Source organism: Chelmon rostratus, chromosome 18 (genome assembly GCF_017976325.1).
Source record: "Chelmon rostratus isolate fCheRos1 chromosome 18, fCheRos1.pri, whole genome shotgun sequence".
NCBI classification, from domain to species: Eukaryota; Metazoa; Chordata; class Actinopteri; order Chaetodontiformes; family Chaetodontidae; genus Chelmon; species Chelmon rostratus.
Genome location: NC_055675.1, coordinates 13345653 through 13361556, shown reverse-complemented (window position 1 = coordinate 13361556; position 15904 = coordinate 13345653). Strand labels below are relative to the sequence as shown.

Below are 15904 nucleotides of genomic sequence, written 5' to 3'. Positions count from 1 at the left end.
ATGATTGCAGGTACAGAACACATCGAAATGTGTTAAATTTTTTAAAAACGTAGCTGCACCTCAAAGCTCTAAAAATGGAGAAGGCATGGCATCAGCAGTAAGTACTGAAATGTATTTACAGCTGAAGTCAGAAAGTTTTTGCATACACACGGCTATTGACTTTCAGCATCATCTACAGCTTGATGAAAGCGGAAATAAAGTGGAAAAAAGTGCTGAATACAGTGGTTTTAGAGTCACTTACACACAAATAATGTATTGAACTGTACATTCAAGCTTCATATAAATATCTGCAGCTTCCAAATGCTACCAAAATCTATTAAAAAACATATAATCAGTGCCAATCTATTTACTAGTGAAAGTAACTACTAAGAGTAAGATGAAGGATGTGACTCTATTACAGTAGTTTTTCTTAGGGGTTCAGGGGTTAAAAAACAGGATTAGCTGTGCTAATACAAATGAGCATGCAGCACCTAGTAACCCATTAATCAAATGTCTAATAATTGCAGTAAGATGTTGTCATACTGTTTAAGGCTGTGCACTTTAAATTGTCTTTGAAACAAGGGCCAAACGCCGTCAAACAAACGATATCCAATCTGTTCTGTTGGCTTATAGAAAGGTTCAGTCTCACCACAGCATCTGCAGAGGCCCAATTCTTTTCCTCTGTCTTATCACTTCACTTTGAGGGTGTTAATCTTCCTTCGCGGCAGCTCCTTCTGGACCTGGCGGGCCCGCGTGCCCAGGCCCAGCGACTGCAGAGTCTCGGTGATGAAGCGCTGCGTGGGAGAGACGCACAGCATCACCAGCAGCTTGGCGTCGCCACCTGGTGGAGAAGATGGAGAAGAGCAAGGGGAGACTGAGATGTCGGACAAAAATGGACAGATCTGATTTAATTGCGTGTACTGTTCCCCCGGGTATGTTTATGTGAATGTATGTGGGAATATTAATATGTGGAATCTCTCGGCTGGACGAAACTGTGCGGACATTGTGGGGATGAACGGGTCTTTCCCAGAGGAAGCATGACTCATAGGTCATAAAAAGCGATAGTGTGTGTGTGTGCCTGCATGCGTCACCTATGGCATCCTGCAGCAGGTGGGTGAGTTTGCTGTTCCTGTAGGGGACGTGTGGTCTCTGCTCGGCCAGAGCGCCCAGGACGTCGGACAGAGCTGAGAGACTGCGGTTTATACAGGACACTTCCCACAGGGCTGCACCCGAAACTCCAGACATACCTGGTACACACATATGAACACACATCTGTGCGCGCCCCAGAGCTAACTGATCTGCTCAGCAGACAGCCTTTGGTTGTGCTGCATTAAATGAACATTTGCCTGCGTGTACAAAGGTTAAAAGAGAGGTCGTTACAAAGACCACAGCTCTGTTTGCGCTGGGACGTGTGGATTAATCGTTTGGCATTTCACAGTTCGCACACTTTCACACAGAAAGCAGGCACAAGCTATTTTTGAGCAGGATATTTGGCTCCAAGCAGTAAAACTGAAAACTGTCCAAATTTAAATTCCAAACACTCACACAGCAATTATGCCAAGTCATCAATCTCTTATTTAACAATACTCCCTGTCAGATTCTTGATGGTTCATATGAAACAATGCAAAAGGAATGAGAAAAAGAGAAAAAAATTTAGAGCAGTTGTTTATCTTCTAAACTAGGTATATGCCTAAAGTCCCATTTAGCATTTTGCCATGTTAAGATGCATCTTGGGGCATTCAGGGACCAGTATCCCTGTGATATCTACATCCTGGAGCACTGAGGCCCTCTTACCGACACACTCGCTCCCTGCCAGGTCCACCAGCTGCAGCTTGGTCCTGAACAGATCCTGCGAGATGCTGGGCCTCGGGGAGGGACAGGGGGAATGGGACGGGGAGGGGCAGGGAGAGGAGGCGGAGCTCGCAAAGAGCTCGTCAGATGACTGGCGGGCGGCAGAGTTGGCCCGGCGACAGCGCGGACTCCACCACTCCTTCTGGGTGGAGCGCTGCATGTCCTTCTTGGCGCTCTGCAGCCTGCGGGCTGAACGAGGATAAAAGTCACAATGACGGGACGTGCTGTCATGTATGCTGAAGAGTGCGGGTCTGTGAGCGTGTGGCTGAATGCGTCTCACCCAGAGCCAGCGCGTTGGGGCTCTTGGAGGAAATGGTGAGGGTGACGACGAGGTGAGAGCGCGAGGAGTCGGTGTGGACGAGGGTGGGACAGTGAGCCCTGAGCTTCAGAACGCTGCTGATGACCTGCATCACCTCAGAGGCGTTACACACAGGCCTGTAAGAGTACATGCAACATATTTTACAAGCATTTCACTCATTAAAGCTGCTATAATCAATATCTTTTATACTAATATTAAATCTAATGACTGTGTATGTGAAAGGTATTACTCATAGTGACAAGATGATCAGCCAACTTTGCAGTTCCTCTCAGTAAAGCAGGTTTTACTGCCTGCATCTCGACTCTTTCGGTTCACTCTCACTTCTTTGATGGGGTCGTTTTCAGCCACGAAAGGCAGCCCAAAGCGACAGCCAGTTACTGACTAGCTGGTGAACATCACATAGCATTTAACAGCTCAAGAGCCCGACGTATCCTCTCATCAGGTGGCCTGAAGCAAGACTCCAAACGAATGCTAATGCTGCTCCCTGTCTTCTGGATGTGTGAACAGGATAACAAGTTCGCCATACCAACTCAAAGAGGTTGATTATAATGCTTTGTTTACAACTTACAGTCTTTTCTGCCCCAAGTGGCCACAAAAACAAATCATTCTTGTCCACATCTAAAATATTATTTGCTTAAATGCTCAGTAAACTTTATGTCTGAGCAGTCTGGTGCTGGGCAGGTAACGCAGTAGATTTATCATAGCTTTTCTGCTTTGCTTGCTGCGGCTGCAAATTGGGATTTGCTGGCCATAAAACTAAAAACAATTAACTAAGAAGGGCTGTAAAGCTCCGTGGATCTGAGGGGGGGATTATCTGGGTGATAATTCTCTGTGGGTCATCACTACAAGCGACACCTTTCCCATTGCACATAATTTGATACGTTTTTAAACAAGAAGGTATTGATTACTGGAGCTTTAAAAGAACTGCTACTCCGCAAAACTATTTCATGAAACCAGCAGTCTAGCTGCAAAATGTCACGTTCTCGACCCTTCATAACAAAAGGACAAATAAACACCGTCTGCACACGGCCGCCTCAGCCGTGGCCGTACTCACTCGTATGTGAGGGCGGTGACCTGGCTGCTACCAGAGGAGGTGGTGATGACGTCCCGGCGCTGGCCGGCGGCGTTCCCCCGCTCATCTCTGGCCAGGAGGTCGAACACCTCGTTGTTGTACACCTCCATCACTGACACCTCCACCGTGTGGCTCTCTGCAGGCTTCTCAGAGATCAGCCTGGGTCACGCACACAGAGGGCAGACACACAAGCACGGACGGGCTGAGATCCCATTTCAAGTGTCAGTGCACATTATGAATACACGTATCTTCTTTCTGATGGACTGAAGGGCTGGATGAGGATACATTAACGGCACATTAGACCAGATCGACTGAGGTTTTCAGCATCGAAACGTACTCACTTCTTGCAGGGTTTGTCATTGTACACTGTAAACACCACAAAAACAAATTAATGGTAAAAAATGCCTTTCTGTCTCACCGAAAGAGCTCAGCAGCAGCCTGGGGGATAATACCCTGCTGCATTTCCTGCTGCGTCCCTGAGTGCTCCTCCAGCCGCTGGGATCCCATCATGGTGTGAGTCTTCCCACTGCCTGTCTGCCCGTACGCCATGATACACACATTATAGCTGCATGGCAGGGAGGGAGATGACATTCAATTAAGTCATACCAAGCTGTTTAATGAATATAGCTGATTGAATACATTTGACTGACAGGAGGTGTACTCTTCTTTTTGTGTCGTTTCACACCTACCCGTCCAGCAGAGATGTGAGTAGCGGCCTGACCTCCTCAAACACGGCATGCTGAGAGTCCTCTGGTCCATGCACTCTGGAGGAAACAAGCCCGCCACAGTGAGTCACCATGAATAAACTAAAAATTAAACAGAATTATGCACACTGCATGGTGGTAGTGTTTGATTTTACCTCTCAAACTCAAACATCTTGTTGTGCGCCGGCATCCCTGTTTTTAGGCAGTTCACCATCACCGTGTCCTTAAAACAACACAAGAGGAGCAGCACAGAGAAGTGAAGCAGCTAGAAGCGATAAAATAAGATGAATTCTACAAGTCTGTGAAACTCACATCACTGATTACAGAGACCACTTCTTCTGATGACGCAGGCCTGATGGACAAAAGCGTAGAATTGGATTATTTTCAGCTTTCGTTTTATTAAATGGTATTTCAGGTGATGAATCGTGTGTTGGCCCACCATGATCCAGAGGTGGAGGACTGGACGTAGTCAAAGGGGAGAACTGGTCGCACCCTGCAGTGAACCCTGATGTTCCCTCTCAACTCCTGCAGCGAAACAAAGAATGAAAATGAAGCTCAGGATCCCATCAGATGTGCTGCAGGGCTTTATGAGCCTGAACCGTAGCGCCTGTCCTCACCACCAGTGCGTTGTGGAGTTCTTTCCTCCTCTGCCTCTCCGCCCTGCACCTCTCCTTCTCCACCTCCAGAGAGCGCTCCAGAGCTGCAACATGAGCCTGCAGGTCTGGGCAGGCAGAGCAGGAAGACAAGTCAGGCAGTCATCAAAATTAAAGGAGAAGACTTTTTCATTTCATTTCCGCGCGTGAGGTTAAAGGTGGCCTCATTAAGACAATGAATAAACAAATGAGATGAAAAGCCTCCACTGGTGAACCACCGGGTCAGATCTGTAAAGTGAATGAAGGGCTGTAACGCAGGCGTCCGTCCTCTGGTGTAAATCTTTGAATTCAGGCCAAGTCTTTAATCCTGCAGCACACACGCACATTTGGAACCAAACTACTCCATTCACACAGGACAGGCTGAGACATTCAGGAATAGACTGGATTAAACAGAAATAGAAGTGAATAGTGTCGAAAATAAATTATTCCCATAATAGTAACAAACCTCTGATTCTTATTGTAAATATTTCTGTACTTTAAAGCCTTCAGAGCATTAACTGGCTCTGTGGACCTGTAATTTATTTGCATTATTTGTTTATTATATGGCATGTTCCCTGCAAAGTCATTTTAATGCATAAAATAAGAACATAAATACGTTTCTGGGTGCTGTTGCTGCATCCAAAATGAGAGTTACCCAATCCTGTAATTAAAAACACAAAAAGAGCTCCAGGCTTTGACACTATTACTCTACCAATGAGATACCTGTTGAGTACACCTGTTGATGAAAAACCCACCAACCCACTGCAGAACCAGCGCAGCTCTATAAAACATGAACATTCAAAAACTCAAAGTATGGAGGTAAAAACCAATTAACAGCCCTAAATAATTATGAGAAAAGTAGCAAATAAAATGCGATGCAAACGTAATGAAAGTGAAATCGCCCAGCAGTAAATTATAATCCAGAGAAGTGGATACGAATGAGGGTTAAGAACAGTTTCCATTCAGTGCAGGTACGTTTTTACATCCTAATCTAACATCAACAATAAAAGGTGCAACTCGCAGCATCGTGCGCAGCATGTGCTCCGGCTTATGTGGGCCGAAGTGTTTGACGAGATCATCTTTCGCCTAACATCGCAGGCACGGTGAGCAGCTGACTGCACAGACCAGGACAGTCAACCTTGGACAACCGCAGAGGGCGGGGTGAGAGCAAAGAGGGGAGGGACGGCGTGAGAGGATTACCTGCGCTATAAACCACTTTGGGATGGAGTGTGTGAGCAGAGCAGAGAAGTTATTGGAAGTGAGAGGTAGAAAATGTGGATGTTCTACCTCCAAACACCGGCCAAAACGGTGCCCAACAGTAAACCTCAATCATTCCTTCGGACACCTGACCTAAGGAAGGTGTCCAAGATGCTGCATCTGTGGTGGCGTGCGCTCAGATACTCACCCTGAACCTCGTCTGCACGGTGACCGTTTAGAGAACAGCTGGCCCGCTCCACTTTCTCCAGCAGCTGCTTGCTCTGCTCCTCCAGCTCAGTGGCAAAACTCAAATACACGGCAAAAACCTCACTCAAGTCCTGCTTCACAGCCTGCCACAAACACACAGAGAGGGCACATTGTGTAGGGCTCTGTATGTGTGTGTGTCGATGGTTTGTCTGTTCCTTTCATGACTTTGCATACTATTCAGTGAAGCATCAGCTAAACAGATGTAAAGACAGCTTCCACACACACATTCACATCTCATCACGTTTGTACCTGGACCTCGGGAAGGAGTTTAGCGAGGGCTGACCGGGTTATCGTCTGTGGGTTCCTCTGCTGCTGATGATGGTCCGCAGCCTTTGTCTCCTCTTCCTGGTCCCGACGGAGTTTCCCCAGACACTGGAAAGGATAGAACATCAACATACTTAGTCTGCACCGCTGTGCCACTTCATTCTTACTGCTTTATGCCAAGCTACAGTATGACTAGCAGCTGAAATAAGGTTATCCCCGACTTGCATCTTGTGATGCTTAATTGTGAGTAGTTAAGGGTGTAGAAACTGACAAATTTCCCGAAAAGATGGCTTGCTCCAGTGTGCCATACAGCATGCAAAATGTGGAGAATCTATCCTCATTCCAAAAACCTGCACCGATCCGCTGCTAAATTTGCGGTAATTGTTTTATTTAGCGTCATAGCATCCTATTTGAAATGACCAGGGATTACTTACTCCTTCCATAGGAAGCTCATGATCCAACTACATTAATTTGTGTGCATTCGTTAGTATTTGGATCACAAGAAGCACAGGTGTAATCAATAACATTACTCCTGTTCACTTTATCTGCCCCAACAAGCCATGGCTGCGAGCAAGCATGCACATAATCAGGACCCTGGAACTGGCACTCTTAATTAATGCTATTAATTACATGTCAAAATGTCAGCGGTTATAAAACCCAATTAGACATATTACTTTGGGTAATAATTGTGACCGGCTTACAACTTGCCTGGCATTGAGCACCTGAACAGGAGGTCGACTGGGATGATTTTCTGTCTCATAATATAACAGACATACTTGTGTCTTGGAGGAAATATAGGAAATAAAGCATGTAGGTGAGTTTAGTAAACATCTGGTGTCTGCTGGTATCTTCAACAGACAGCATCAACCGTCTGTCCATTGCATCTGTGCCATTCAGGTGCAGCTGATGTCCACTGTTCAACAGAATATTTGGATCCATGCAGCAATAAATTAGCATCAAACACAGAGCAGGCTTCTCGGATACACATTCAAGTGACACTGAATCACGTGATGCAACTCACCTCACAGTCACACAGGTGTTAAAACCTGCTGACTTTGCGTCTACAACACACACTTTGCACAAAAAGTCATTCAGATGAAACTCACATTCACACAAAAACCTTCCTGAGCAACTGGGAATGAATATGCTCATCATGAGTAGAACAGAATAGAACAAAGAGGGAGACCTTCAGGTTTAAGCCTGTCAGTAATGAATGGCAGAAATCTTCTTACCTCGGCCAGTCGTAAATGAAGAATAGCATTCTCTGTCTCCAGCTCCAGTATGCGCTCCTCCTTACTCTGAAAACAAATATCACAAAGATCATTAGAAATAGTCTGGGTATTCATATACACACATGTGTTGAGTAATTTAGAATACACTAATAAGATACAAATAGGTGGACAATCTCTAATAAACTAATTTCACTAACTAAAATGGAGTTTACCCTCAGTTTGTGCTCCAGCAGGTGAACCTGATGGGCAAATATTTGGTCCCGGTTTATAAAGAGAGGCATTTTTTTTTTCCTCAAGGAAAACAAGCTAGTAGAGACGAGAATGGACAACCTCGTCCCTTTCCTTCCCAGCTGATCAAGTCGTGTCCTCTCGGGTCATATAATGCGATTAACGCAGGTCAACAGCGGCTCTCTCCGCTCTGCTCACCTGTCCGCCTCACAGAGGGAGGGGTGAAGACAGCTTCCTGTCTGGGACATCAGCTCAGCTGTAGCCATGGAAGTGTTTTCACATGCGTTAGCTTACGTGATCATTTTTGCAACTTCTGAGAGCGAAATATTGAATATTTCATGTCTTAAAATGACATGGCACGACCTTACTTTAAACTGATGCAGACGCACACGACTTCAGCACTCTGCTGGTCTAAATTAAGAGTTTGTCACTCCGAGCGTTTGTTGGCGTTGCACCGATGGAGGGCAGCAAAGCCTCTGAGGAGCGAAGTGCCCAAAGGAAGAAAAGAAGAATAACACTTCCGCATAGTCACAGTTTGTCCAACTCAATAAGGCTGTTAGTAGTGGTTCTGTCACAAAATGGCTAAATTAAAAGAGAAGAAACGAGAGAAAATCAGTGTCGCCACTGAGGTAAGACGCCGGAACGTTGTCTTTAGCTAGCTAGCTTGCTAGCCAGTTGCTAGGCTAGCTCGTAAGCTAACAGTCACTGCATCCTAACATTAGCTAACATTCAACTTACACAAATTCAATGCATTCATTCATTCACTGTCATGTCTGCTGACCTAACCAAACTCTCTCAGTTAATGTTGTCCAAGTTGAAGTCTATCTCACTCGTTTCTATTGTAGATTGACCGACTGGAGGAGCGGCGGGCGCGTTGCCAAGACAACCTGGAGAGGGCAGAGTTCAGGAGCAGGAAGGAGAAACTCTCTGAGAAGGAAAGGTGAGGATGACGAGGGAGCTGATGATGGCGGTTTAAAATACCACTTACTGTCAACACCTCGTTAGCGGTTGTCAGTTTGTACTTTCAATGATGAAACCTAATGAATATCTTTGTAATACCCTCTCCACGGTGGTGCTTGACATCATCTCTTCTGCTCCACAGGCAGGAGCTGGAGGATGAAATGACAATCATGAATGAGAGGGTGCAAAAGTTAGGTAAGTGGATGTCCATGAATTGCTTATTCATACTTGACAAATAACTGTGGGCATGGACAGATGTCATGGCGAGTAAGACACTGAACCTGAAATTGCTCCTGTGAGGTTGTTGCATTGGTGTGTGTGTGTGTGTGTGTGAATGGGTGAATGGGTGAATGACTAGTGCAGTCGGTTTACCATTTCTATAGTCACAGAAACTGTCTTTACATCCATTTTGTTTAGATGTATCACTGAATAGCATCCAAAGTCAAGAAATGAAAGCAGTATGGAAGATCAGAAAGATGCACACACAGCAGACAAACTATAGACACACATGCACACACACACAATGCAGGAAGGACTCATTTCTGAAGCTGCAGAAATGACCTGAGCTCCTCCTGAAAAGTCATATGACAGGTCATGAAAGTTCAGTGAAACCCAGTGTAATGCGGCCCATTTACATTCAGTCTGCCTTTAATGCAATACAGCACTAGTGGAGCAGTTGCCGGTTTTGTTCCTCTCTGCTGTATTCAGGTCAGTGCTGCCACACATCAGGGCCTTCACGTCGGTTTTGATTTTCTTTTCTAGACAAGGAGCTGGAGATGTTAAGAGGAGAGAATCGGAAGAACATGCTGCTATCAGTCGCTCTGCTAGCCGTCAGCGCTCTCTTCTACTATGTCTTTTTTTACAATGAAGAGGATTCATGATCCCTCCTGGTATCTGAAGGGGACCTGCTGCAACACTGGACAATGTTGTCATGAAATGAAATATGAGGACTGTATACACAGGGGTTAAATACATGGGAAAGCCTCGGGAGCTGTGTTGATGGAATACCTCACGTCTGCCTCTAGATGGCACCGTAGTCATTTTTGTGATCTCCTCTGGTCATCATACGTTTGTCCTGCACAGTCACAACCCCACCACAGCTTCTTGGACTGCAAAGTTTGTGTTTTAAACATACTGGAACCTTAATTATTGCCCTCACTTCAAATCTCCGTCAGCATATCCACAAATTAAGTTCAAAGTTCTTTTTCGCCCACTTTTGGAAGCTTTTTATAAACGTCAGTGTGAGCGAGTGCATCATTTTGGTATTACACAGGCTTATGTGAACAGAAGGCTGCTGCCTTATCTTAACAGCAATCATATAGTTTGTGGTAATGCTAAACCATCAAGCGACAAAAATGAAAATGCATCAGTGTGTTGTTTGTTGATTATCCCATAATAATCCCAGCCCACAGACTGGTCTTCCATACCGTACTGCAGGTGACACAGGATGGTTTCACCCAGTAGATTTTGTGACATGAGATTGTTTTCCCCAACTTTCATTGCTCTCTAAAGACCTTACTGTATATAATGACTTTTAACGCAAAGAAGAATGTATATACAGCAGTTTTCACCTAAATAGCTGCCTTATGCTACAAACAAACTTATGTAATATTTCATGCAATATATCAAAATGATGTTCATCAGATGGTGTCAGTGATGCCTGCTTTTGTCTTTTCAGTCACATATGTGATAATACATGGTACACATACTGTATCACATATGCAGTCAGATGAATGAAGATATTCATAATGTTTGGTTTGTCTTTTTCAGTGTGAGTTGTACAATTTTGTCATTGCAGCAAATGGAGAGCCTGAATAATGTCTGTCTTGTTTTTGATACTCATGCTGAGAACGCACCTGTCTGCTAAAGACAGTTAAAAATGCCAAATATGTTCACAAATGTCTTTTAACACATGAAAGGGGAGGGTATGAAAACTGGGTTTGGTCCTTATAACTGTACTAAATGTACGGGTATATATTAAACACTTTATATCAGTTTTGGAAGAATATTTGTTGTATTGTTTGTAATTCATGTGTTAGTTATCTGTAGTGCGGTATTATAAAATCTCAGTTATAAAAAAAGCCCCTCAACTTTCATTCTTATTTCTAAAGTCATGACTCATACCTTTAAAAGAGGCCCAACTTTGCTATAATTGGATGTGTCATTTTTAGAGGGAATTCGGGATTCTTCCTAAAACATCAAACTAGTACAACAAAACAACAGAATATTTTGTAACGCTTTATCTTAAGGTACACACGAATACACATGCTAATAAGCAACTAGTTATGGGTGAATATATGTACTTTGATAAAAAAGTTTGACTGAAGAGTCAACATGTTAAGGGGCCAGACTACTTGGTGGATGAGTTATCAGACGTGTTCGAATCAGGAAGTTTATTGTTTGACACTGGAGGCAGATACAGAGGAGGTGTAATTTTTCATCCAGCACAGTCATGGAGTGAATAGTGAAGCACTGGGGGACAGTTTGAGGACAAGACTGTAAAAAGTCTTAACGCCTTCTCTCCAACCTGAGTGGGTTAAGAAAAAAACTGCTGATATTGATTCTCATCTCGTTGTCTATAACGACTCTCTTGACTTAGAATAAGTTCAGCCTGTCTCCTCTTCATTAGCCACGCTCCCATTCAGGACTGAAATAGATCTAAGCAGACAAAGAATGGTGTTGCTCTCGCCTACATTCCCCTGGACAAACTGTGTCAGTGCTATTCCAGGCAGAAAAAGTGTGTGATGTTGGTTAGTCAGTGAGTTGTATCCTATTATCTTTTACTACTGCAGCCTGCGAAACATGTTCTCGCCCGCTCTGTCATCGAGCCCCTCTGCTGGACTGTAAACAAAACATGTATGTTCAGGTTTGGAGGTGAAGTTTAATCTGTAGCCTTAATGTGAAGGTTTGCAGCGACTCCCTGGGCTAATTTTCTGCCACTTTGTACTTCAAATCCATCGCAGCTGAGAGGCAAATATTGTCATTTTTACTCCACTGCATTTATTTGAAAGAGATCAGATTAATAATACAAAATATATTCATACATTATGATATGCTAATATCAATAAGACATTATTGATCCCCAGAGGAAAATTCACCCAGCAGTGTATAAAGTAATATAATGGTCTGGTATTGCTATTTTTACATATAGTAACTAAAACATCTGACTTTTTCTTCCAAAACTGCTGATAATATTAGTTATTTTCTTCTTCTCAACAAATCCAATGAAAAGACCACAACCAGCCACGTGTTTGTCCATCTTCTAATAATTTCAAACTTTCCCAGGCTGTCTGTGGCACCAAGCCCATACTGAAAATCTTAAGTCATGAATGTATAGTTGTAATTTTTAACTTAATTTCCTGCAACAGCGGGACACTAAATGTTATTCAGGCAGGAGAAAATGGTGCATTTGGGCATATTTTAAGATGTGGATGAATACATATTAGTAGTGAGTAAACTAAACTGAATAAACTACAGTGCTCAAGTTCAGCATGATAATGGAACATGTCACCCAGTGCATCAACACAACAAAACACATCAACAATCCCATTGATGTTTTAATAGTTTCTGGACAACAAAGGAGCAGAGGGGTGAGCGTTCAGACTCAATGAATTGTCTGCTTTTTGTCTTTTCGTGGTATTTTTTGCCAATAAAAATATAGAATATAACCTGACTCAGCCTTCAGTTAAAATGATGTCCCATTCTTTGCTCTGGGTGCACAGGGGAGATCTTTGGTTGTGGTGGTAATCCAGTTAAATGCATGACAGGACGGCCATGCAAATAATCATTGATTTGCCCTCCCTCCTACACGCTCCAGTATCAGCAGCACAGTCCGCAACACGCCTACGCACTCACCATCTCTCATCCCCAGAAAAAAACAAACATAAACAAGCCCATTATGCAACACTTCTGTGGGATTTAAAGGATGATCGTGGCCACCGAAAATATTAAAATAATCATTTGTGGCTGAAGTTATTTAATTTAAAAACATTTAAATGTAACCTTCAAATGTGACAGCAACAAGTCATAAATTAGTCTGCATATTTTGGCAAATAACACTGCCATTAATGATTTTGTTTAATTCTAGACTTGACTTTTGAAAACTTTGAAAAGTGTTAGATATAAAAATGTTGACTGAGATTTCTTATTTAAAATGTGTAATGAACTGTGTGTGAATTACCCTGACTGCTGGTGAACTGCTATATAATTGCTCTTCCTAAAATACATGAGAGTAACAGGTCCTGCAGAGGCAGACGCTGACCCTGTGTGCAGCTTTGCTTTAAGTGGCCTCAAGTTATGAAAGTACATGACTTGTAACAAATTATTTTAAAATAGGTTTGTCTGAGCACCAAAATGCCAGACGTCCCTCTGAATTCTCTTAGTTCTGAGGCAGCAGGATGTTTGAGCTCACCTGCTGCAGGTGCAGGTTCAGCGTCTGCACTCGGGTCACATCTCATTATGTAAGCTGTTTGACGTCCTCCTCGCTGCCCCTTCAGGGCCAGTTCGCCAGAGCAATATTACATCATGAAGCTTTTATATCAAATGTTTGGTCGCATTTCAGTTGAAATGTGTCTTGTATGCTGTTTGAACATCACTACACATATCTCTGTGGCTACATGTATGCAGTGCCAGTGCATAATGTACTGTGACTGTATCGACTGTCAGTGATAGACGTAGTCAGATCATGTTTTAATACAGGAAAAGTGACTCAAAGTAAAATTAAGTATCAGAAGTAAAAGTACGTGTGATGCAGGAAAATGGCCTATACTATATATATACAGCTGGGCAGTTTAGTCTAATAATGCATTATGTTTTATGAAATCTTAATTTTCATGTTAAGTACAAACTGTAAGACGAATAAAATAAAAAGTTTAATTCTTGCCTCTGAACTGTGGTGGAGTGAACGATAAAGTTGCATAAAGGTGAAAGTACTCGAGTAAAGAAACCTCAAAATTGTAAGTACCAGCTGTAGTCTACTTGTGGTCAGACAACTTTAAGTCATAGATGTGAATATTAAGATATGTAAGAATAATAATAATAATAATAATAAGGTCCCTGAGATTTCTCTTTACTTGTTCAGTGACCATAACTTAATAGGGAGAAAAAGAAAATCTTAGATAACTCCTACACACTCTCTCACACACGTCATAACCAAGTATGTGGTGAAGTCCATAATTTGTCTTAACCTCACTCTCATACTTACTTGAAACCATGACACATCATTTCTCAGCTCAGCACATTTATTTTGGGATTGAAATCACTCCTGCTCTCATGCTCTTGCCGTATTTACACAATTACACTTTATGCACATTAACCCAGCTGTCATCCCGACTCACGTGTGAAAGCATCTAAAGCTTACTTCTTTGAAATTGGCAGAATTAATGGCTGCGAATAGTGGAGTGATAATAGGAGTTAAGTCATCATGCCCAGGTAATAATCCTCTTAAGTCCTGACACTGGTCATGACTGAATTCTTCCCCTCTGCACCTAATTTCTACATTAGTCACCGTCGCTGGAGTCAAAGCGGTGATGAATCTCTTCATAAGAAAATGGGAGTTTCTCTTTAACAGAAGGAGAGTCAAGTAGAACGGGAGGATGGGAGAGTGATTGGTGGCATGAGGGAGAGTTCATTTGCTGCAGAATTGCGTCTTAATAAGTGTCGAGCTGTTCGGTCACGGAGGTTACACTAGTCTGTGCTGTCCAGACGAGGCGGAGGTTCAAAAACTTGTCACGCTCAACATCATCACTTTTTTTTATCTGCCTACTCATTATCATCCAGGTCGAACCGACCTGTCTCACTCAGGAGAGTCATTTCAGAGACATTTCATTCAGAATAATACTTTCTTTCCTTGCCTGAGTTGTTGCAATGCGCTGGTTGTGGAAACCGAAGCTGAACAGGGGATATCATAGAGGAGTCCAAATTAAACCAGAACGTGGTTGATCTTTGATCGGCCACTTCCTATTTGCTTTTCTCCAAAATATCTTTACGGCACAAGCACAGGCATATACAGTCTGTCTAATAACATGTGATCCCAGACGCCTGCTCGATCTCAGCTATGAAACATGACAAACTGTAAATAATACATCATACTACTTTCATTCTCTCCCTGCTTTGCTCTCTTCTGACCTTTTGTCTGCGAAGGCCATTCAGAAGAACCACGAGTTAATCCATGGATACAGACACTAACCTCCTGTTGAGCCTTGTCCATTCACTCTATACAAAGCTGGCAGGTCACATGGTATTGTGGCTACCCAGGTGTTTTAATTCTGCCATTATTTCAAACTGTAAAATGAAGCCTAATGGTCTTCACGTATAGATTCTCTTTGGGATTTTGATCCTAATTGACTGTGAACATTTGCAGCTATGTGATAAAATGTAAGCTTTTATGCAAAAAAAATACAGAACCTACAGTTAACTGTAAGTTCTGTCTGATCCAATCAGAACAGCTCAGCTTCTCAGTGTAAACAGGTTATCCTTGTCACGTATTCCACAGTTTTCATTTGACTCAAGTAACAGCATCAGCATGATCAAACATAGAGAACAGAAAACTGCACATTAAGAGAGTATGGCAATTAAATCGAAGCCAAACTGTGACATAAACAACACCTGCGACCTTATCTGCACGAACATTCACATCCAATTCAACGATTTATTTGATTTGTGAAGTAACCAGCTGCTATAAATGAGGATTGTATAACATTGAAGACTTAGGGCAAACGTACAACGTGACCAAAAATTCTGGCTTTGACTCCATTCAGGAATTTGTAGTTCATTATCAGGGTCATGTGAACACAGGCAAAGGTGATCTGTCGAGGGTTTAATGATACTAGTAGCTCAAATACATGATTAAAGTGTTATGCGTTGGGTAACATGTCACCACTGAATCAGCATCTGAGAGAGGTCTTGTCAACAAATCAGTGGAGAAATGAGCGAGGGTGCAGAAGACTGTTCATCCATACTTGGAAACGCTTTTCTTGGGGTTTGATCATCCTAAGCTGGTGTGATAATGCAGTGCCTCGTTGCATCCACATACTGCATGCTAATTCAGAGCCTATGCACGGATGCACCTGCCACTGTTTATGGTGATATTCACACATTTCAATCTGCCCAGAACCATTAATCACTCCGAAATTGGGTAAAAAAAAAAACGTTTACATTAAATAAATGCATCTCTCATTAAGAGAGGGTCATTCTGCCCT

General features: G+C 43.0%; 2 protein-coding genes across 2 annotated transcripts; one reads left to right on the top strand and one right to left on the bottom strand.

Annotated features, from left to right (window-relative positions):
* Positions 1-7798, bottom strand: kif25 (kinesin family member 25). The gene is made up of 15 exons (XM_041959376.1): positions 7730-7798; positions 7518-7583; positions 6271-6393; positions 5963-6104; positions 4543-4646; positions 4365-4450; positions 4238-4277; positions 4081-4148; positions 3911-3985; positions 3640-3786; positions 3204-3380; positions 2111-2265; positions 1774-2019; positions 1071-1226; positions 1-820 (listed from the first exon to the last, which is right to left on the bottom strand). The coding sequence occupies exons 1-15, from the start codon at positions 7796-7798 to the stop codon at positions 669-671; spliced, it is 1806 nt and encodes a 601-aa protein (XP_041815310.1). The 3' UTR covers positions 1-668.
* Positions 7799-8249: 451 nt separating this feature from the next.
* ccdc167 (coiled-coil domain containing 167) lies at positions 8250-10777 on the top strand. The gene is made up of 4 exons (XM_041959114.1): positions 8250-8374; positions 8591-8685; positions 8848-8900; positions 9468-10777. The coding sequence occupies exons 1-4, from the start codon at positions 8324-8326 to the stop codon at positions 9584-9586; spliced, it is 318 nt and encodes a 105-aa protein (XP_041815048.1). The 5' UTR covers positions 8250-8323; the 3' UTR covers positions 9587-10777.
* The last annotated feature ends 5127 nt before the right edge of the window (positions 10778-15904 follow it).